Consider the following 25391-nt stretch of genomic DNA (forward strand, 5'->3'; position numbering starts at 1 on the left):
CAAACAAATGTTTTGCATGTTGAGGATTGAGAGTTGCTGCTAGCACTCAGAATCAGGATTAAATTGTTTTTGTATAAAAGTTCTGGTATCTACATGTGGGATTTTATTCATGCTAAATTTCTATGCGTTTGTATATCTTTCCAAGTGGATCTAACCAATCTAGGATTGTTTACAGTGTTTATTTTTGTAGCCACATGGCAGTGGTAGAAGATACTATGCCTGTCAATTCCAAGAAGTCTTTCACGGAAAACTCAAGGTGCAAGGATGAAGCACTCATCCTCCAAACATCCATCAATTCACTAACAGCAATGTTTTACAATGTACTTTCAGGTACAAAATCTCTAAGAGAGTCAATTGATGAACATAAGAAGCAACTAGCATCTAACTTAAACCAGAACAGCCATATGTGGCAAAGAAGTAGCAAAGGGCTCTGATCTCATCTTGCTCTAAGTAACTTGACGATTTATGCATGTAGAATATGAAGCTAAAACTGAAACTTGAGGACCTGAAAATGTCTTGTAGGGATAGTTTATGTATGATAGATGTTCCTGACGGACTTGGAAATCCATAACCAATACTTTTCATTCTGAAGGAGTAAAAGTAGCTACTGAACTGGTCTGTGCCTGTGAAATTGGAGACAACATATAGAATCAACTTGAAGACTTCTTTCAACCTTCCATACCATTTAATTTACTAAATTTTGAATTTTTCCTGTAGATAGAGAAGCAGTTTTAAAAAGATCCAAAGAACTAGGGTCAGCTAGAAAAACTGCAGGGGTACCTGTCCATTTCACCCTGACCATAGTCCCTCTCTTTTCATTAATTGCAAGATGTCTGTTTCCATTTTAAGAAAGTGTAAGGATCTGAGCTACGCTTTAATGGAGACATTCCCTGCAGAGTGTAAGGATCTGAGCTATACTTTAATGGAGATGTTCCCTGCAGATGGTAAGGATCTGAGCTACACTTTAATGGAGACGTTCCCTGCAGAATGTAAGGATCTGAGCTACACTTTAATGGAGACATTCCCTGCTGAGTGTAAGGATCTGAGCTACACTTTAATGGACACATTCCCTGCAGAGTGTAAGGATCTGAGCTACACTTTAATGGAGACGTTCCCTGCAAAGTGTAAGGATCTGAGCTACACTTTAATGGAGATGTTCTCTGCAGAGTGTAAGGATCTGAGCTACACTTTAATGGAGATGTCCCCTGCAGAGTGTAAGGATCTGAACTACACTTTAATGGAGACATTCCCTGCAGAGTGTAAGGATCTGAGCTACACTTTAATGGAAACGTTCCCTGCAGAGTGTAAGGATCTAAGCTACACTTATTTGAGACATTCCACGCAGTACTACATGTGACTAAGGATGGGCAGCCCATTCTTTATGAATATCAAAGATAGATAAATTCCTGATTAATGACACAAAAGTCTCTTATGTTTAAGCTAACTCCAACAGGCCAAAAGGAAGAAGCTGCAAAGAATAATAAGAAAATACCATGGGCACTAGTCTTTCTACATAAAAGGAGCACTTTGAAATGAGATGTAAAAAGAGGCCCCGCAAAATACTGAGTGACACTTCTCACCCAGCATTTGATTGGTTCACTAAACTTGCATCTGATAGAAGGTTACAGAGTATCCGCTGCAGGACCTCCAGATTCATGAATGTTTTTTATTGTACTGCAATAAGACTCATTAATGCAGACATAAATCTGGCTGTAACAAAACTATAATAGGTTGTTACCCTCTTATTCTTTTTCTTTGTTTTTTCCATACAGTAATTCTGTTTATTTATTGCTTACTAAAATTAATATATTCTCATCCAAGTGCAATTCCAATCACTTCCTTATGTGCAATATCACCCAATCTCATCTCTGTATATAGTGCACTTTTCTTTTCATGTGTTAATCATCTTGTATTCAGTGCTGTCCAGTGTATATAAATAGTGTACAAGCATGTGCGTCAGCTACCTAGACTTTTACTTTTTGTAATATAGTTATTGTTTTTTTTTTTCTTTAAGACCTATCATGTCTTTTTGTGTATGTTTTTTCCTATAAAAGAACGGACACTTGAAATTTCATTTAGGTAGCACTTGTGTCTCCTAAATGACAATAAAGTTTATTTGAATCTTTGAATCCCAAAAGGATGTTCACACAATGGAAGCAAGGCTCCAGACATAGAAAAACACCAGTATCACATGACGCACTTTAGTACCAGACATAAAAAACCATCAGTATCAAACACGCACCATTTCATGTGGTTATAAGTTAACTTATGCTCAAGCTCTCAGAGGTAATGAAACTAAGTCACTTCCACTATCTTTGCTGGACTCCTAAAGAAAGTTAATCTATTCATACATCACTGTGAAAGCATCCTTTGTCCATATTCTCGAACCTCACAGTCTGTCCCAAAATATGGCACAAAACTAGATTTCACCCAGGTCCATTTCTACCTTGCTTGATGTATTAGCTGGTGAGGAAACAGAGTAAGAAATTGACTTTCAAATTCCAGATTCTCCAATAAATGAGACTGAATTGCTGAAGTAGGAACACAAACATGTCAAGCTGCTAAGGACTGTAGAATGGTAACTACAGGAGAAATACCACAAACTACAAAACTGAACTTTTGCCATGTTTCCATAGGTTCTTTTCATTTTTCCTTCTTTCTGTCCTTTTTAGAGGATACTGAGTACTTTTTTCAATTTTGCAGTCATCTACTCTTTGTTTTGGTTACTCGTGTGGAACCTGAAACATTTTGTGATTAACAGTGGCTTTGGGGATAAGTGGCCCTGCATCATTCCCATTAACTTATCAAACCCCTTACTTGCAGGCCTGTCCAGAGTGGTTATGCAACAAGTTCTATGTTTTTTTTTTTGTCTTACCATTCAAGGGTACAAGAACATGCTTATCATTATGTATGTAATTTGCAGCAAAATACTGTCACTGTCTTTCAATATGCATGTCCCAGTTTTCCAATGACTATTAAATATATTCATTTTTACCAATATATTTTATGATTACAGCATCCAGTTTCTTGTGTTGAACTGTTATCTTGAGTTCTCTTCTTTATTTGGTTACTGAACATCTCAGCATTTTATATCTTGCACTAGTCACTACTGTTTATATAAATTAATGAAATAATAAGCATGCAAGTAAACAGGCAGGTGACTACTGGCACTGCTTCATTTTCATTCTCAAGGAGCAAGGTCAGAGTGCCAGGCATTATTAATCGCCATCACAGAACATAAATCTGGTCAGAGTGCCAGGCATTATTAATCACCATCACAGAACATAAATCTGGTCAGAGTGCCAGGCATTATTAATCACCATCACAAAACATAAATCTGAAGTAAGTAAGTCCTTACAACTTTACCAGAAATGAATATTGGTTGATAACAGAGCCATAACATAAATTCTGGGTCTGGAAATCTGACACATCATGCTTGTTTAAGTGTTTGACACGAAATGTGAGTTGACCATCCTCTCCAGAGAAAGATAATTTAATGATTTTGGCTATATTTATAATTTAATTTAAATGTTGTAACTAGTCTGCAATTTCAAGAAAACTATTCAAAGTTGTATCTTAGCAGTAACACATACTGGTAAGTTAGAATATGGAAACAAAGTGACAATATAAACATTTACTTAACTACAGATAAGTAGGGGGTTAATATACAATCTGTAAAACTTATAAACTACACTGAAGAAACATGTGATTCCTGTATCAACAAACATACTACAATTTTTATGTGAAACCTCTTCATTATTTCTGACTGAAGATGATTTTTATGAAGGATTCAAAGAGTAGTAGCACTGTAATTTTTCTTATCTGGGCTGGCATGTTGTTGTACATTGAGCATAAGGTGAAAACACCTTGAAGTGATTTAACAACTTAATAAGAAACCACAAACTTCAGTAGCTACAACAGCAATAGTAAAACCTGTGTTAATGAGTCAGCAGCTAAGAGACTTTCCTCAGACATAACCCTGTCAAGTAGCTGAGTTGAAATGAGATGGCAGAGGGCTGCCAGACCCAGATCTACTTCAAAAAGAATGCTTATTTTCACAATCTAAATAGCATTCTTGGAAGCTATGTTAAAATTTCAATAGTCAAGATATTTTGCTTAATTTCAGGTCATTCAGAAATATTAACCAAAGTACTAACTTTGGATCTAGGCAAGATGAAACTGACAATCTCGGAGTTGGTATCTATAAGTTCAGGAATGCAGGGTGGCTTACTTTCTGGAAAAATCAGTTTAAAGGAGAAGTGCAATGCGTTATGTTTGCTTTTCTCCTGCAGTTTCAGTTTTTTATTTTTTTTTTGTGTGTGTCAGCATTCAACATTATGAATGCTGACATTTCAATAGGGAGCCCTATTTGCATTTAAATTATTAAGAATCAGTAAAGCTGTTAACTGCAATAAAAGTGTTACCTGCAGTAATTATGTTCTCCAATGCCGTAGCTTTCTGCGTTTTCCATGAATGAATTGAAACTCTCTCCCAAAAGATGACGTGAGTTCCAAGGAAGACATTTTCTTCCATCTTCTGTCTCACTTACAGTTCCATTATAAAAATAACCACTTCCTTTGTAACAGTCTCTGGGACCTAAATGAAGAATGCAAAAGATATTAACTCAGAAGAAAATATATTTCACACTTCTGTTACTGTATCATAACAATTTTACATGCTTAATGTCTTACAATTATGCCAGAGTTAAATATCTGCATTCTATAGTTAAAGCTTTACATAATATTGTTTTTTCCCCACTGGGCGTACTTCAATACAGGTAATTGAACAAGCTACCTTTTGCTGCCAGATGATATCCTGAGGGTTAGATAAGAGTTGTTGATTTTCATTTCAGCATAACAGCTTAAAATTCATTTGCAACATGAATGAATATTGTTTCCTCTTAATTCTAGGTTGCGCTGCTGTTTCATCTCCTACCTTTAAAAACAAACCCTGTACATAACATGTGTTTTTATACTTGGGAAAAGGCATATGTGTGTCCGTGGGGGTGTAAAACTATGAGAAAGAGAACTGAAATGGGGGATGTACATGACTGTAAGAATGGTTATGAAATAATGTAAGACTTACTGTTACTTTGTGAGGTTCGAAAAGGAGGAGGAGGCACATTATCTACACGTATATTGGAAACATACCTGCTAGTTCTTCAGCTACTGCTTTCATTTATTTTTAAACATTCCAAGAAGTGTAACAAATTCAACTTAAGTATAGAGGTGGAGATTCCATCTGCTTCCCAAGTGGTAAATATACGAGTGCAGTGGGCAGCTTTCTTCAGAGCAAAACCCAGCATGCAGCCTTCTGTAACATTTCTGTTCAGTGCATTCTGTTCCTACACTGTTCTCTGTTATATGTAAAAGTACTATACCTAGCCATAACACATTGTGCTGTATTTGAAGAGAACATAAAGAACTTCTGTTAATCATCTTCTGACCCAGTCTTGATCCGTAATTCATTCCTGGATACACCTGAAATCATTATGAGACATTACAGACCAGGAATGACACTTTATTTCATGTTAGTAGTACTGCATCAGCCTTTTCTGTAATTTTTGAACCTGCTGTGAACCTAGGCTCTGTAAACAGAAATGGAAATATGGCTTAGCTGTACTCTGATGGAATACTTGATACTGAAAAAGGTAACTCGGCTGAAAACTCATTTCTCAGTATAAGTGGATTAGATGAAAATTCTGAAGTGGGGCAGTATGATATATCTTCGCATGTTGCTACGAAATAAGGTTTTTTGATATTTACCTTATTTATTTATTTATTTGATAATAAGAAAGACAAAATAGTAGCACTTGAATTAAAAACAGTAATTACTGCCAGCCTAGAAAGAAATTGCCATTGATTAGACATGTTCTTTACAAGAGAACAGTGTCCTACAGAAACTACAGATGCATTTGTTATTCAGCTGCAGAACAGAGTCAAATCTTGTAAATATGGTAAACTGCATTATATTTTATAAGGAGCAGAGGTGAGCTGCATTATACTTTATAAGAGGCAGAGGTGAGTTGCATTATACTTTGTAAGGGGCAGAGGTGAGCAGGGGCAGAAGTGAGCTGCATTATACTTTATAAGGGGCAGACGTGAGCTGCATTATACTTTATAAGGAGCAGAGGTGAGCTGCATTATACTTTATAAGGGGCAGAAGTGAGTTGCATTATACTTTATAAGGGGCAGATGTGAGCCGTATTATACTTTATAAGGAGCAGAGGTGAGCCACATTATACTTTATAAGGGGCAGAGGTGCACTGCATTATTCTTTATAAGGGGGAGAGGTGCGCTGCGTTATTTATACTTTATAAGGAGCAGACATGAGCTGCCATTACACTTTATAAGGAGCAGAGGTGAGCTGCATTATGCTTTATAAGGGGCAGAGGTGAGTTGCTTATACTTTATAAGGGGCAGAGGTGCGTTGCATTATACTTTATACGGGGCAGATGTGAGCTGCATTATACTTTATAAGGAGCAGAGGTGAGCCACATTATAATTTATAAGGGGCAGAGGTGTGCTGCATTATACTTTATAAGGGGCAGAGGTGAGCTGCATTATACTTTATAAGGGGCAGAATAATCTGAGATATAAGCAATATTGAAACAAGTGGCAGGCTGTTAAAAAAAACTGACTTGTCCATATCAAAAGAATTGGATGGGTGCAAAACAAATTAAATTAATAGTACACAGTTGTGTGCAAAATAAACTGTGAGTAAAATGATAAAAACAGGAGAAATAAAGGTGGAATGTGTTATGAAATAATAGAAATGAAAACGGAGAGCCATGTTAGAATGAAAATCCAAGATGGAGACTAGAGTGCTTGCCTCACTAGAGTGGCTTTATGTAAAACAGAAGGAGTTGTCTTACATTAAATAAAGCCTGCAGAATCTGTGCTAGAAAATGACATTTTCTAATATATGTAAAAGTAGACATATGTTTAAAAATGTGATGTTGATAAAAAGAAATATGACAATGAACAGCTTATTTGGTACTGTTGAATTAAAACTTTATTCTGGTCTGAAAATGCATCTAAAGCAATGAAGCAGATGTGTGTGGCAGATTGTCTGAAACAAATACAGAGAATTAAGTGACAAAATGTAGAATTTATATTATACACAGGTGAAGAGTATCATGCTTTGTGGAACTAAAGAAAGATATAGCTCACCACCTATCTTTAGTGGGACTGGCGTGCATGTCCAGGTGTTCATTCACACCGTAGAATCCCTAGTGGAAACCAAACATCCCATGGAGACACTGGCTTTAAGGGGTCAGGATAGCCATGATGGATTATGTCCTAAGAATGGAGCGTCGTTACTAATGCCTACTGCACTCTGAACCACAGGAGTGGCTTCAGATATGTGCAGGGGGTAACAGCCTTAAAGTCACAAACCCCCTTGAGCTTGACTTTGCTCTCTGCTGCTTGGCTTGCATCTCCTGTAGGAAAGAATTGTGATGAAGGTGGCAGCAGTGAGGGTGAAGTTTGATGGTTATCAAGGTGGGGAGAAAACATTGCAGGAATGTTCACGAGTACAAGTCAAAAAAGTTCAGTTTTAGTTTCCAAATAGTTAAACTTAAGAAAATGAATTTTCTTAATTTTTTTTTTGGTCTTCTGGTTTGTGTGTCTCTTGCAGTGGTAAAATTGTTTTTAGTAGAAAATCAAAGCCTGTATGCGAATAAAATCAGCCACAGAGACATCTCTAGCAGCACTGATATCCTTCATAATTATTTCAATTTATTCACACATTTGGCAACACCAGTATAATAAAGAGATAATGTCCTGAATATGGTTCTGGTGACTGAAACTGGACAAGCAGCTCGGGTGTTTGATAAACTGGTGAGTGGAGGACGGACATGCCAATCCTAAGGGAAGTCAGTAAAGTTGGCTTCAAGGAAAGGAGCAGCAGGATGCAGGCATTGTTTGCGGCCAGATGTGTGGATGGCCAGGCCAAAGTACAGTGGCAGCTTTCCTAGGCTATGTGCACTGGATCATGTATATGTGCAGGAAAGGTATAGTGGTCTTCACAATGATGTGGGTTGCATGTTCCCCAAACTAGGGATGAGTGAGACCAGTACAATACTGCCCTTATTGCTAAGACATCAAAGAGGGCACAAACAGCAATCATTGCTACCAGAATGATGGTCCCCTCCATGCATCTCTCATGCTGTATTGTACTGGGTACTTCCCCAGTACAGGACAACAAATGGGCTGACTGGGAAGACTTGGTCACTGGCAGGCACAGAAACAAAAGGACTAAGAAAAAAATATTTATAGGCTTAAGAATGCCGCAATGAAAATATCAACACAAACAAAATCTGATGCAGTGTCAGTGATGCATACTCCCAGAAAAGTGTCAGTAGCAATGAGAGGTAAATCTGAAAATGAGTTACAGAAAATGGAAAGGAAAACATATATATTGCTAGGAAACAGTGAGTGAGTAGTATCATCAAACTTGTAAAGGAAGAACAGATTTGTGTTTGCATTTGTATTGATCAACACACATTTGTCACAGTTGTGACACACATCTAACAATATTTTGCATTTTGCAATCTTGTACATCTGAAATTATCTAGCTTTTCTTAACAATTTTGAAAAAAAATGTAGACCCTCAGGGTTCCTGCTGACCTGTTTTAAAATTGCTGTCCAATGTTTTCCAGTCTAGTTGCCTAAAAGACCATAGACATGTACACTGACTGACATGCATAAACCACATTTAATGTTAATTGTTTTACCTTAATTTGCAAGGCATTAATTAGTACCTCACTTCAACTTCAGATTCAAACTTTCTATATTCCCCAAGCATTTTGCAACTGTATTAATCAGTGTGTAGCATTCATTCTTTCTCTGATAACCAACTTAATCCATTTCAGAGGCATGGGAGAGTGAGAACTTATCCTAGTGCTCAATGTTCTAAAGGCAGTGAATCTAATCCTGAATGGGACATCATCCTATCACAGAACACACACACATACACACACACACACACACAGACACAGACACAGACACAGACACACACACACACACACACACACACACACACACACACACACACACATGCACACAAACAGACACACACAGGCATGACACACAGAGACATACACAAACACGCACAGACACACACAGACACACACACAAATACACAGACACATGTGTGTGCACGCGCGCACACACACGCATGCGGGGGTGCACACAAACACACACACAGTGTATCTCATTCACACATAGCACACACACCTACAGGTGATTTGGAGGACTGATAATTCACCTACTCTATGTATTTGGTATCTGGGAAGAAACTAAAGGATTCTGATGAAAACAGGAATGAATAGTAGAGGGATACGCATGTTCCACATAGATGGCATCCCAGGCAAGAAATAAATTGGAAAACTAAGCAGTCTGAGGCATTAAGGCTAATTGTTGCATCACTGTGATCCCAATCTGCAACAGTGGAATGACAATCAGTAATCCCCATTTATTTTTACATGGGAATTGAGCTGTCATGTCAACTGTTGCTACCTCTCTCTTCACAGCCACTTTCCTATATTCTTCAACTGTCACATCCAACTGTCACTGGTCTTTGCTCATGCAATCCAACCATCTCTTGCTGATTGTCTTTGTCTCCTTTTACCTTCTTCCTGTCTCTACCAAATCTGCTTTACTGATCATCTTCTGCTTTTCTCTACATTTGACTGAGCCAGTATAATCTGTTCTCTTTCACCTTCTATGCAATTTGGTCTATTTTGGCTTCTGGTCTGATGATCTCATTTCTTCATTTGCCTCACATTGTGCATCCAGTTACCAGTCTCATACACTTCATCTTCATTACCTCAAGCCTCCTCAGTTGACTTTACTACACAGGTTTCTGTGCCATACAGAAACATTAATCACTTTGCAGTTTTGTACAGCTAAATTTTCTATTTGTTTCTAATTCTTATGTTATACACTACCCCTAATACATTATGCCAGATGGCTGCAGTACTTCCACTATTTCCCTTCTATGTCAGTTTTCAGCTTCTTCCGATTTCCCCCATTTGCTGTGTTGACCACTGTCTTATCTGTACTCAGTTTCATTCCACGTGACTTCAGTTATGCATTCCAGTCCCCTATCATTTGCTGAAGTTTCTTTTCAGAGTCTGTTTATAGTGCCACATTATCTGCATGCTGCAGCATTGCTGATCTGTCCTCTCTAATGTATTTGCTGATATAATCCAACACCAGTATGAACAGCAGTAGCTCAGATCTGAATACTGACACATACCAACTCCGAAATCCTTGCACATAGCCTGCAGTAATTCTACTAATGTTTTTTATGACTTCACACCATTGTGGTATTGGCAAAATCATCTCTCTTGGGATCCTTGACTCCCCCAAGTCAAGGATTGCCCACTCCAGATTCTTCTCCACTATCTGCCTTGATGCAAACACCAGGTCATGCAAACTGTATACTGATCTGAATAGACATTGTTCATCTCCCGTCTTACTTTCTAGTACTCCAAGTGTTTGTTTATCTGTCACCCTCTCCAGCACTTACATACAGTGTAACAGGAGTCTGATATCTCTGTGCTGCCCTCAATTGTTAATTTCCCCTTAGTCTTTGTAAACCAATAGTATAATGCTTATTGTCCAATATTTGGGATACACTTCTCTCTGCACACCATTAGTCCACTAAAGATCCATTTCTCCCCCTGTTTGTTCATTTACTATATACAGTGCTGTTTAAGGTTGTTAGTAACATGGTTCTGGACTGTCAAACAGGATTTAGGTTGCATACATCTTTTAGTAAAGATACGCTAGCTTTGTTCATTTTTGAACTTACATTTTACTCTCTCACATACAGACACACACACACACACACACACACACACACACACACCAGCTCAATTAGTAATATGAAAGATTATAAGCACATATTTTAATGTATTTCTATAATTGTGTTGTACACTAATATAATACACTAATATAAGTGAGTTTCAGACTAACTTTGGATGTTAATTTTAATTTATTTGGTAATGTGATATAATATAGTTTTGTTTACTTAATAATCATGTAGACAATAGGTAAAATAAGATTTTTATAGAATTTTAACTGAATCAGACATGAGCTTTAAAAAAAAAATTAAGTAAAACAATGAAGTAATGCAGACACTGATTGATTATATATGGTGAGTCTGTTTAAACATTTAACCAGGAGATTTTAAATAAGATACAGAATTTTTTTTGACTTCATATTAAAATTGCATCATTACCAAGTATAATATAGAAAGAGTGAATTTTGCATAGGATTTGAGAATGTTCACAACAGTTGATTTAAGAAATCTGAAGTATCTACCAACCTATGTTTCATATCCTTGTTAATTTTATTCTCATTTGCAGAGATCTACTTAATTTGAACAGTGGGTTCTTTATATATTGATCTTTAAAGTATTAAAAGTAATTAAAGTAAATAGATTAATATTATATAAAATTATTTTCAATTATACATTCTTGAAACATAAATATGAGATAATAAGAAGTATATATAACTCATTAATTAATATTTGTTTAATAAGTAACTTTCTGTATAAAATTCATTCTCAAATAGTTAGAGAGGGGGTTCATCTTAGGAGAAGACTTTAGAGGGAACATTCAAACTGAGATGCTATTCAAATGTGGGATCTCAAACCCCAGGGATTGTGTGGTTTACTTTTTATTTAAATGTTTAAATGTCAATGTTTAACTACTTATAATTTGGTGTCTACAAATATTAATAACTTCATCTTGATTGATAAACATATACAATTATTTTCAGTTAATTTTCCCTATATTAAGAACATATGGTTAACTGTACTTCTACTGATACATTGTATATGAAGTGCATTTCTATCAATGTTAATGGTTTGAATAACAGCTGTAAAAGGGGGAGTTTAAACAAATATTTAAAAATGTTTAAAGCCCAAGCTGCATTCTTACAAGAGAAACATTTATTACAAGAAGACATTAATTGACTTAATACTGATATATTTTCGGTACTTGTTAGCTCACCTTATAAACAAAAAAATGGAGGTGTTGCAATTTGATGGAAAAACTCAACATTAATACATAAAATCATAGTTTTATACAATGATAAATCTGGAACGTTTTATCTAGTATCTTTGGAATTAAATGGCAAAGTATATACTCTAATTAATCTTTACTGGATTACTGGATTAGGAGTTAAAGTGGTTAACCAACAGTTTGAGGAGATTATACAACATTTTAAAGGAAGTATAATTTTAGCTGGTGACTTTAATTGTATTTTGAATGATTGTGATACTAACACAATAAATAAGCATAGGAAACCTGTGATATCTAAAGCTTTAGTAGACTTCATAGATATTAAAGAAATATGTAAATGAATTGTGAGAGGCAAATTCATTGCTTTTTATACATTATTTGCATTGGCAAGGTACCCAATCTAGAACAGATAGAGTGTAAATTTCAAGTGATATAATTGGAAAATTAGATAAAGTTAAAGTTGTTGATATCCTTTATCCGATCATAATGCAATTACATTTGAATTGAAAATATATGCAAAAATGTGCCTCTATTAGTAGAATTCCATCTTATATAACTAACCTGAAAGACTTTAAGAAATTTTATAACAAATAAATTCAATCCTTTGCAAATGTAAATTTAACTGAGAGTATATCTGAGATATATATGTGGAATTCTTTAAAATCACATCTAAATGGTTAAATTCTATCCTGATATATTAATAAGAAAAAAAAACAATGGAATAAAGAATTATTAAATCCACAAACAAAAGCTGATAAATTTAAATTATATATTCAAAAAGGTAATAAAAATTTAGTAAAAGATCTTGATGAGATGAATAAAGGTTTTTAGAGACATTACACCATAAAACTATGATTCATTTAAATATGATTAGAATGAGTTCTTATTCTATGAATCCAAAAATTCATCATAGATTAGCAAACAAAACAAATAAAATTATTAAATCCAACCAAATAAAAGTTTATATTCCCAAAACTAGAAAATAGGTTTCAAATTTCAAAGGCATTTTAGAGGCATTTAAAATACACTTTATTTCAATTCATTTGTATGATCCAGTAATAGAACTATAAAGTACAATAAAATATTTTTATGAAACATACCAAAAATAAATTAATAGAAGATTAGATAAAATTAATAGATAAACCAGTTTTAATATCAGAACTTACATCTCAAATTAATAATTTAAAATTAAACAAAGCTCCTGGAACTGATGGTACTATTCATGAGATGTGTAAACTATTACCTAAGGAAGCTTTGACAATAGTCTTTACATTAGCTAAACAAGCTAAAGTATTCCCTGTCTTGGAAATATACATTAATTTCTCCAATTTTAAATCTGGATAAAGATGGGAAATTATGCTCATCTTATAGACCAATACCTCTATTAAATATTGATTATAAGATTTTTATGGCAACACATGCTAACAGAATTAAACAGTTTCTACCTTTGCTGATTGATGAAGATCAAACTGGTTTCATACTGAATAGAAATACATATGATAATATTAAAATAGTACTTACAATAATTGACTATATCAATATTACAAAAGGAGCACTGACCCTAGTAAATCTAGACATTAATTGTGCCTTTGATTCAGTTCATTGGGATTATTTACTGCTGAGTTTGGAAGAATACATTTTTTCTGTGATTTTATAAAATTAATTAGATTGTTATATGAAAATTCTTTAGCTTGGACCCCATACATCCAGGCCAATTACAATTACTAAAGGTACTAAGCAAGGATGTCCATTGTCACGATTATTATTTGCCCTGGTCATAGAACAATTTGCAACTTGTATTAAACCAAATGCTAACATCAATGGTATACACTTTAGTAATCATTTAAATTCTAAAACTTTAGTTCTTTGCAGTGATATTTTATTAACTTTGAATGATTATAGCAGCTCATTACAAGTTTTTTTAAGACAATAGAACTCTTCTAAAAGATTTCTGGCCTTAAATTTAATAATAATAAAACTAAGATATTACTTGTAAATTGTAATAAGCATAATACGGATAAGAAATTTTCCAAATGCATAGTCCTAGATAATAAAATTGAGTATCTAGGGATTATATTATCAAATGATATTAATGAATAATTTATTATACTAATATTTTAAATAAAATAAAACATTTTATGGATAGATGGAATTTTTTTTACAATGGAAGATAGATTTTTCTTAATTGAAATGATCATTTTTTCCAAAAATATTTTACATTATACAAGCTATTTCTCTTCCTCTTTCTAAAAAATATATACATTAATTCAGTAAACTAATGTTAAACTTTTTATGGTATTCCAATAAACCTAGAATAGTGTTAAATAATCTAAAATATTGTATAACAGGTGAAATTGGCCACTCAGATATAGAAATGTATGCTTTATCATCAGTTATTAAAACAATAACCCTATAGTTAAATTCTACTTATTCTGCTAGGTGGAAACAAATACAGGAATTCATTTGGTTAAAATCAAATCACTCACTGCCAGTCCAATCTAGTAAAATATTTTTCAATAACGTCCATTGTTTTGTAAGGAAATATATTTTAGAGAATAAAAATAAACCTGTATGGTCTAAATATACAACTAATACATTAAATACATTTAAAAACTATTTGAATAAAAATCCAGGATTTAGAGTGTGGCCATTTCTATTCTACTCTATAACCTGTACACAGAATAACATTAACACATTTGATGTCTCAAAAATGATTATATTTAGGGAAAAAAATTAATTTGGCAACAGCTAATGGATTCTAGAAAAATTCTCTCTATGAAATACATTATGAGCAAATATTATATAAATAGTGAAATGTGTCTAGAAATACAAACTTTAAGGCAATTTATTATTAGTAAACTATAGTCAGTGCATATAACTATGAAAGATACTATCTCCAAATGTATATAATATATGATTACCATAGGAAACCAAACAGTAATAGGAAAAGTGTACCTATCTAAAATATATAAATAATCAAAAATACAAAATCATATTATAAAGATAATTTTGAGATTATTATACATCAACAAATAATCAATTTCCCAGTGAAAATGATAAAAAAATCAATGCTAATTTCTTCAAAGCAAACAACTTTTTTGTTGCAATGGAAGTTGTTTTCTTGGAAATATATACATAGAACAGTTATTACTCCTGTGAAGATATGTCAAGACTGCCAGCCTAGCTAGATAGAATTTTGTAGATAATAAATGAAAGAAAATGCTGTTAAATGTGAAACTGCAAAAATGTAACAACAGTGCACTCTGCTGTAGGAAGGGTGATAAGACAAGCATTGTGTAGCTGTTTGATGTCAAAACTCGGAGCTGAGATGTCTAAATGAAGGAATTCTTCCTATTGTTTTGAGGCAAGAGTTAATGGCTAGAATTTACATGTATAATTTCTTTTATTGCTCTGGCTTCCTGACCAGCTGCAAAATCAAAAGGGCTATTAACCTCTGAGTTTCTGTTAGTCTGGGAAGAGAGAAAATTAAGAATGATGTAATGTGAAGCAGCACTGTGCTATCAATTTAAAGAGAGAGAATCAGAGAGCATTTAGCATTTGTCTTGAGAACATCCAACTCACCAGCACTGCCTATGCTCTATATGCAAGTTTATTTTAGAACTGTACTTTCTCTCAGATATAGCTAGGAACTAGGAAGATTAGATTAGTTTTTTTTTCATATTGATGTTAAAACTTTTCTACTGTATTATTTTAAGTATTTCTCTGTGATCTCTAAACTCTTGACTAGCACTGTGTAGTAAGAAGTATTGTCTTGTGATTTTATTATTTATTATTAAATATTTCTAAACCTTTCAACTCTGGCTCTTTTGTGTAGATATAATTTAAGCTCTAAGATTACACTGCATGTATTTAGTGATACTGGCCAGGCCACTCCAATAAGCATTGACTGTTCAGTTGCACTTACCATTTGGATAATAATATTGCACAGTAATAATTGGACACCCTTTGTTAAGGGCCTTTTTCGTAGCTGATAAATATTAGTGGGTGGTGGCAAGTGGTACTACTGTATAGTCTGGGTAAAAGGGGCACAGCTAGAGAACCTGTGCCAGCCTTCCCCAGAAGTGTCTGTGTGGTTGTATATAACTCTTATCTCGAAGTGTGTCTGTGTCAGCTACTTGGGTAGGGACACAAAGCATTGGTTGGACAGAGAGGGTGCTGGAGGTTTTAGCTTGCCCACTAGGCTGAAATCTGGACCCTATAGCTGTGCCAATGGGGAGTCTTATTGGGAACCTGGAGAGAAAGGGAGAAACCAGCCCCAGACTGACTGTGATCTCGGTATGCTCTTAGGGGAAATTGTACTTTACTGTGTGTGTATTTATTATCCTTTTCCTATATGGACGTCCCTCACTGGTGTTAGTGGTGAGGGCTGAGGCTCCTTGATTGCTGGGCCAGTGCACAGGTGTCATATATTAATTGTTTGGCAGCAGTGGGATAGCCACACCACATATTAATTGGTTGGCAAATACTAATTGGCTTGTAGTGAAGTGGGTAGTGTGAATTCCTGTAGCTTGTGTACAGTGATCTCTGAAGGTGTTTTTGTACTCTAAATCAGCCATGCAGTGAAAACTCAGAGTTCAGATCACAATTGTTTTATTTCTTTTGTTAGCTTAGTTAGTCAGGGAGAGCAGGCAAGCATGTCAGCAGAGTTGTATGCAAAGCTGACAAGGAGCCAGTTAGCTAAGATGTGTCAGGCTAAAGGACTGGTGCAGGGAAACCTAAGGCAGACATGACTGCAGCTTTGGTAACAGCTGCATCAAAAAACAGCAATCAGGAGGACAATCAGATTGGCCATGGAGATGTACAACACTCAGAGAATGGACAGCTCAACCTTTCTGCAGAAGACTTAAAAAACCCACCTGGATCTAAAGAGACTTGAGTTGGAGGCCAGGTGTTTGGAAACAGAAGCAGCAGAGAGACTGAGATGTCTACAGGCTGAGGAGAATGAGAACCTGCTACACCTGGAAGCTGAGGAGAAGGAGAGGCAGAGGCAATATGAAAAGAAGACGCTGACTCTTCACCAGAGTCATGGAGGTAATGGGGAAGGGAGCAACTGGACCCCAGAAGCACAAAAGTCAGTAAATTTCTTCCGCAGTTTAAAGAGGGGGATAACTTTTGACAGTCTCATTCATATATTTGAGAGGGTATGTAAACAGTATGATGTTGAGCAAAGGCTCTGGGTACAGTTCCTGACCCCATTACTCCATGGTAAAGTTATAACTGTGTTGTCTAAACTTGCTGATTGTGAATGTTTTGATTATACTGCTGTTAAGAACTGTTTGTTAGAATGTTTTAAGCTAACACCTGAAACTTACAGGAAAACGTTTTGTGAGCATAGACACAAGGCAGATGAAAGTGTGTGTGAATATGTTGCTGAACTGAGCACTTATTTTTGTAGGTGGATGACTGGATGTTGGGTCACCACTTTTGAAGGGCTGACAGACCTTTTGGTGAGGGAACAAGCTCTTAGCACTTTGCCTGAGGACATGAGGATCTGGTTAGCTGATAGACAATGTGCTACTTCAGTTGAGTTGGGGAAAAAGGGAGACCTATACCTAGCAAGCAGAGCATCCCTGCACAAGAAAGAGACCTCCAGTACTGCTCATGGGTCCAAAGGAACCCTTGGTGGGCAACCCAGACTGCTCCAACAAAATCTGCCAGTAGTAGGAGAAGCCACTAGTCAATGTACACATCCAGGGCCTAGGGTAAATGTTTTTAGTGCAGCCAGTGAGGCCATGTGGCATACAGATGTCCATGGAGGCAAGGTGGAGAACAAAAGTTGAGGGAGCCAGTAAGTGGGGAAGACAAAATGCCAATAATATGTTGTCTTGAGACAACAAGGGTACCGAACTACCATCCTGTAGATGTCCTGATAGGGAAGGATTTTGATGAGTCAGTACTATGTATTAATGCATTTCATGCAGTCAGGCTTGAGACAAGCATGTGGATCTAGTAGCATGGGGGAGACCCAGACAGACTGCATACTTGCAGCCAGGACTGGTGAGGTGGTTACTTCAGGGAGGGAGCTGCTTTGTAGCAGTGAAACTGAAGGTGAGCCAAAGCTGCTTGTGGGTACTGATGTTCCCTTGGACAGAGTGACTGCAAAGGTAGAGGCGAGTAGTAGTAGCCATGATGACAGTGAAGCACCACTGTCGGAGGATGCTAGACTTCCTGTGGAAGAGGTGCTGGGAAGGGTTACAAAGAGAGAATTGAGACAGGCTCATCTCTCAGGCCATACATTGCAAGGTCTGAGGCAGGTAGCTAGTGAGGCACCTGATTCTCAAGGGAAAGGGGATTCTGTATACTGGGACAAAGGGTTACTATATACAGAAAGAACCCCTAAGGGAGGATTAGAATGTGAGAGGGTGCAGCAGTTGGTAGTGCCTACAGCCTTCCATCTGGCACTTCTATCCATAGCCCATGATATTCCCTTTGCAGGTCATATGGGCAAAACATGTACAAAGAGACATATTATGCAGAACTTAAATTGGCCTAGAATTTCCAGAGATGTAACAAGGTACTGAAGGACCTGTGAGCAGTGTCAAAAGGTAGGCAAGGCAGGAGACATGGTGAGAGCTCCTTTGATGCATCTGCCTGTGATTGAGGAGCCATTTCAGAGGGTAGCTATAGATATTGTGGGGGCTCTGAGTACCCCAAGTTCCACAAGGAAAAAGTATATCCTAGTGGTAGTAGATTATGCTACAAGATACCCTGTGGCCGTGGCTTTGTCCTCCACTGAGGTAGAAAAGTTGGCAAATGTTTTGCTAGAGATTTTCAGCAGGGTAAGTTTCACAAAAGAAATACTGACTGACAGAGGTGCCAATTTAATGTCAGACCTGCTGGCTTGTCTGTGGAAGTACTATTGGGTGAAGCACCTGAAGATCAACCCCTACCATCCCCAGACTAATGGTCTGATTGAGAGGTTAAACTCTATAATCAAGTCCATGCTACGGGCATTTGTGAACCAGTTTAAGAGGGGGTGGGACAAGTATTTGCCCCATCTGTTTGCTTACAGAGAGTTGCCCCAGGAATACACAGGTTTTTCACCCTTTGAGTTGTTGTATGGGCACAGAGTGAGAGGAACGCTAGATTTAATTCATGATAAGTGGGAAGGTGAGTGTAAATCTCACAAGGCGTCTGTTGTGGAATATGTCCTAAACCTCAGGACAAGGCTCAGGGAACACATGGGCTTGGCCCAGGAGAACCTGGCAGAAGCCCAACAACAGAAAAAGGTATGGTATGACAGGAATGCCCAAGCTAAAGAGTATGCTGTACAGCAGCAGGGAATGGTTCTCATTCCTGTCAGACACAACAAGCTGCAAGCAGCTTGAGAGGGACCCTACAAGGTGGAAAGAAAGGTAAGTGATGTTAACTACATGGTAGATCTGCTAGGCAGGAGACTGGCACACAAATTGTGCCATGTTAACATGATGAAACCTTAACATGATAGGGAGGTTCTTGTGCTGAGTATTTGCAGGGGGGTGCAGGAGGAGTCTGAGGGAGACCTGGTGACTGATCTCCTTAGTGAGGCTTGGACTGACCTCAGTGCAAGGGGTAGCAATGTCCCAGCAGCTATCTCCTACCCAAGTTCGAGAAATCTGAGCAGTGTTACAGGAGTTTGGGGACATGTTCACTGGGAAACCAGGGTGCACTCACCTGGTGCAGGACCAGGTGGATACAAGACCTAAAGGCCTATTAGGCAGGCCCCTTAGAGGGTGCCTGAGAGAGTCAAACAGATTCTGAGGAAGGAGATACAGGAGATGTTGGAACTAGGGGTAATTCAAGGGTCCAACAGTCCCTGGGCCTCCCCAGTGGTGCTGGTGCTAAAGAAAGATGGTAGCACAAGGTTCTGTGTGGACTACAGGAAATTAAATAGTCACACAGAGTCAGATGCTTACCCCATGCCTAGGACAGATGACGCCCTAGAGCAGCTGGATGGAGCTAAGTATCTTACCACCATTGATCTTACCAAGGGTTACTGGCAGGTGCCCTTGACTCTCAGTGCTAGAGACAGGTCAGCCTTTGTGAGTCCTGTTGGCTTGTATGAGTTCAAAATGATGCCCTTTGGGATGAAAAATGCCCCAGTGACTTTCCAGAGGCTGGAAGATCATATCCTAGCAGGAGCAGGAGGGTTTGCCCTTGCTCACCTAGATGATAATGCCATCTACAGCCATTCCTGGTAAGACCAACTTCAACATGTCAGGGAGGTGCTGGGCAGACTATAGAGGGCAGGGTTGACCATTAAGCCAGGCAAATGTCAGGTGTGTAAGGCAGAGGTCTCCTACCTGGAACATAGAGTGGGAAGTGGTAAGATCAGGCCAGAACCTGCCAAAGTAGAAGACATTCAGACATGGCTTGCACCTGTTACCAAAAAGTAGCTGAGGGCATTCTTAGGGACAGCAGGATACTACAGAAGGTTTGTCCCCAATTATAGTACCATAGCTGCTCCCCTCACAGACCTGACAAGGAGGAACAGGCTAGATAAGGTTGTGTGGATCCCAGCATGTGAGCAGGCATTCCAGGAGCTTAACAAAGCTTTGGGATGACCCCCTGTGTTAGCCAGTCCAGATTACAGCAAATAATTTGTTGTGCAGGTGGATGCTTTGAACCATGGGATGGGGGCTGTACTTAGCCAGATTTCTTCAGAGGGAGAAGAGCACAAAGTGGTTTATCTCAGTCGTAGGCTCCAACCCAGGGAATAATGTTATGGAGCTGTAGAAAAGGGATGTCTAGCCATAGTGTGGGCACTCCAGAAACTTCAGTCTTATCTGTATGGAAAAAAACACGAACTAAGTCTCAAAAGCCACAAAAAAGCAAGTTAGACAGGTAAAGACCAAATAATCCAATACTACTTCCTCGAAATTCTTTTATTAGGTACAAATTTCAATACGAACGTGAACTCAATCAAGCGCTTTCGCCTGAAACACTGTCAGGCTTTTTCAAGATCTGTATGGAAGAAAATTCACTGTAGTTACAGATCACAATACCTTAACTTGGTTACACAGAGCTAGCCAGCAAAATGCCAAGTTGCTAAGATGGAGCCTAGGGTTGCAAGTATATATGTCAGTGCAGCACAGCAGTGGGATTAGCAATGCCAACACAGATGGGCTCTCAAGACAGGGAATGGGTTAAGCTATACTCAGATAGACCAAACTCTCTCAAGCAACGTTTCTCAAGGGTCACTTGAAAAATTAGCTTGAGTTCTCCGGTGGGGGGGATATGTGAATGCTGCCAGCCTAGCTAGATAGGATTTTGTAGATAATTCTGTCATTTGTAAATATTAATATAAGCCACAGGCTTGTTCTCTTAAATGGGAGAAAATGCTGTTAAATGAGGAACTGCAAAAATGTAACAACAGTGCACTCTGCTGTAGGATGGCTGATAAGTCAAGCATTGTGTAGTTGTTTGATGTCAAAACTCAGAGCCGAGATGTCTAAATGAAGGAATTCTTCCTATTGTTTTGATGCAAGAGTTAATGGCTAGAATGTACATGTATAATTTATTTTATTGTTCTGGCTTCCTGACCAGCAGCACAATCAAAAGGGCTATTAACCTCTGAGTTTCTGTTAGCCTGGGAAAGCAGAAAATTGTTAAGAATGATGTAATGTGAAGCACCACTGTGTTATCAATTTAAAGAGAGAGAATCAGAGAGCATTTAGCATTTGTCTTGAGAACATCCAACCCACCAGTACGGCCTATGCTCTATATGTAAGTTTATTTTAGAACTGTGTTTTCTCTTAGATATAGCTAGGAACTAGGAAGATTACATTCGTTTTTTTCTGTATTGATGTCAGAACGTTTCTACTGTATTATCTATAGTAATAATTGGACACCCTTTGCTAAGGGCCTTTTTAGTAGCTGATAAATATTAGTGGGTGGTGGCAAGTGGTACTACCGTATAGTCTGGGTAAAAGGGGCTCAGCTGGAGAACCTGTGCCAGCCTTCTCCAGGAGTGTCGGTGTGGTTGTATAAACTCTTATTTCAAAGTGTGTTTGTGTGTGTGTGTGTGTGTGTGTGTGTGTGTGTGTGTGTGTGTGTGTGTGTGTGTGTGTGTGTGTGTGTCAGATACTTTCGCAGGGTCACAAAGCACTGGTTGGACAGAGAGGGTGCTGGAGGTTTTAGCTTGCCCACTAGGCAAAGATCTGGACCCTATAGCTGTGCCAGTGGGGAGTCTTATTGGGGACCTGGAGAGAAAGGAAGAAACCAGCCCTAGACTGACTGTGATGTCTGTGTGCTCTTAAGGGAAATTGTACTTTACTTTGTGTGTATTTGTTATCCTTTCCCTATATGGACGCCCCTCACTGGTGTTAGTGGTGAGGATTGAGGCTCCTTGATTGCTGGGCCAGTGCACGGGTGTCACAACTCCTCATAAAATGGAATTAATGTTTAAGCATGATATTGGGTGTTGGAGATGTAAATGAAAATTAAAAGCAGATTGGGAGCATATGTTTTATGATTGTAAATTACTTAAATCCTTTTATCATTTGGGGGAAAATTATTTTTTTGTTTTGCAAACTGTTTTAAATGACAAATTTCAGTTAACTAAATCTTTGATTTTGTTTAATATTCCAATACCTAAATGTATTCCCAGATGAAAATATTCACTTTTATGGACTTTATTGGCTATTGCAAGTAAAGTAATTACTATGAATTGGAAGAGTGAGACTTCTCCTTTATTTAATGAATTCAAGAATATTGCAGTTAATGTTTCGCAACTGGAACTATCTATAATCAGGATGAGAACTGACAGAATCACTTTATATCACAACTTCTAGTTAAAAGTTATAGAGATACTTGGGAAAATTGACTAATATAACATGAAATAGAATAATAATTTGAATGATCAATAATTGTTTTAAGTAGACATCTTTTTAAATAGTTTTATTTTATTTTAATGTATTGATATGAAGTTTTTCAATTTGTGTGGTTAATTTGTTCTAAAAATGTATGTTTCTTTTTTCTGTTATTAATTGTTATACTTTTTAAATATATTTGAGAAAAAAACATCCATTCTTCCCCTAATTCACCCAGTATCTTATCATATCTGCCATGACTTCATCTGAGCTTCTTACTTTCTCTGACTTAAGTTTCCTTAGTGCACATCCTACTTCTAGATAGGTAGGTTCTCTTTCCTCTTTTATCATAGGCACTCACAGAGTACAAAGACTATGCCTAGCTACACCCTTGCTTTCCTTTCCTTATTTATATTGCTTTGGTGTAAGTTATAGACAAACTGGGTAAATAAAGTTCATCCCACCCATTTCCTGCCATAGACCATACCATACCTCTCAATTTTAGTGCAATAAATCTGGGAAGAGCCCATAATAAAGGGGGAAAGACCCCAAAATAGGGACAGGTTTTAAACATTGCTCTTATAAACAAAAAAAGTTGCTAGAACAAAACATTGAGCTAATAAGCATTTTCAGAAGGGTATAAAGTTTGAAACAGAAATGTATATCATTATTTAATGACTTAATTTCTCAATGATTTGCCAGAAATCCACAAATTTTATGACAGACAAGACACCAAACCAAAGCTCTGTGAAGATTATCAATAGTCTCCCAACATAAACACACATTCCTCACACAGATCTAAAGATAAAATATAATTCCAGAAATATACCCCCAGATTCACTATGCCCTGCACAGCATGCAGGATCAGTGCAGGAGCTCTAGCAGGCAATATGTCTGCAGTGCGATCCAGGAACAGCCTGCAGGGGCATGCATGACAGCTCCTGTGCTAATCCTGCACGGACTAAGCCCTTGTATGAAAATCACCCCACTTGCAGGAGAAATCCATGCAAATGAGGTGATTTTGTGATCCAGGAAGCTTGTGACCGTCCGTGCAGGACTAGTGCAATCAGCAGAAATGTACTCGGTTAGTAACCGAGTACATGTCTGTAAAATCAAAAATGGAGCTGTGACAGCTCCAAATAAAGGCTGCATATCATTGAGGAAGCATGCCAATGGCCAAGTATAAGGCCATTGGCAATGCAAACAAATAAAAAAATAAAAAAAGCAACTTTTATTTTTATATCACCGATCTCAGCTGTTTAAGCGTAGGGCAGAGAGTGCGCAAACGGGATCAGGGGGAAAATAATAAAATAAACCTAAAATAAGTATTCTAACTAAAATCAGTATTCTGCCATGCAAGTCAATGGCAGGCAGAAGACAACCTGGCCAGTGAGTAGTGGTTGCTAAGGGGGATGGCTCAGTGTGAGACATGCAACTATGCATTAGCAGGCAAACCTATTCAAATGAGGGGAAGGATAGTGAATCCCAGTTTTCCCCAGCATGTGAGCCAGGTCCCAACAGTGTAATGGTAGGAATAGCCTGGTGCAAGCCTAGGAGTTAGGTGACATCATGGGAGTGTGTGTCAGGCATATTGTAAGCAGACTGGAGCCCTGTGGCTCAGGTCTGCTCCTAGCTTAGCTAGGAGGTGTATCTAAACCTGCATAGCACTCTGTACAAAGCCTAAGTGGGTGTGCACGCCGCACACTGGGACTTACAAGAAGAAAAAAGAGGTGAAACCTGGAAATAGCAACAGTGTGCACATATGAGCACTCTGTTTGTGCTGCGCACACATGGGCTTAAACAGGAAGGTAATAGGAAGGGAAAACAGCAGTAGGAAGTAATCAAGGAAAACTAGCTTAACCGGCAGGTGAAATGTATCAGAATCAGCCAATTACACAGGCAGCAGACCAGCCCAGCCCAGAACACTACTATAAACTAAGCAAACACCTTCCCCTCTGGTTTTCCCATACTCTACACTACCGGTGTAAACAAGCGTCAAACTTTTATCACTCACAACAGTAAAATGATAGAGGCTGCAATAGCTATCATACAACTTGTGGAAGAGGCTGAGAGTGGTGAGGATGTGACTGCTGCTGACCAACCCAGAGTGAGGAGACGGAGAAGAGTGTACAGACCCAGGGTAACCTACCAGAGGCTATATGAGCTGGAGATAGTGGAGTGCTATAGGGTGGACAGGGACCTCCTACAGCAAATTGTTGAGCTGTGCCAGCCACGCCTGACACAAAACTAACAGAGGGGAACTCATCCCAGTGGATACCAAGATATGTGTAGGCCTAAGAATACTAGCTACAGATACCTTCCAAAGGCCAACTGGGGATATGATGGGGATTTTACAGGCATCAGCATCTAGGGTACTCCACCAGTTCCTGAATGCCATGTCAGCACATGTCGGTGAGCACGTACATTTCCCCAACACCTGTGAGGCGATGGCCAGCACTATGCGTCTCCTCCACCAAATAGAAAATTACCCTGAGGTAGTGGGTGCAGTAGACTGCACACACCTATGCTTCAAAGCACCACCC

At 37.8% G+C, this 25391-nt stretch overlaps 1 protein-coding gene across 2 annotated transcripts in view; it reads right to left on the reverse strand.

The window, feature by feature from the left end:
• HABP2 (hyaluronan binding protein 2) overlaps nucleotides 1-25391 on the reverse strand; it is a 677235-nt gene that overhangs the window by 332510 nt on the left and 319334 nt on the right. For both annotated transcript variants that reach the window (XM_044055834.1, XM_044055835.1), the window contains exon 7: nucleotides 4425-4596. In XM_044055834.1, the coding sequence (XP_043911769.1) occupies nucleotides 4425-4596 (172 nt within the window). The remainder of the gene's footprint in view (nucleotides 1-4424; nucleotides 4597-25391) is intronic.

The sequence above is a fragment of the Protopterus annectens genome, chromosome 14.part0, assembly GCF_019279795.1.
Source record: "Protopterus annectens isolate FY-2018-M chromosome 14.part0, PAN1.0, whole genome shotgun sequence".
Lineage (NCBI taxonomy): Eukaryota > Metazoa > Chordata > Ceratodontiformes > Protopteridae > Protopterus > Protopterus annectens.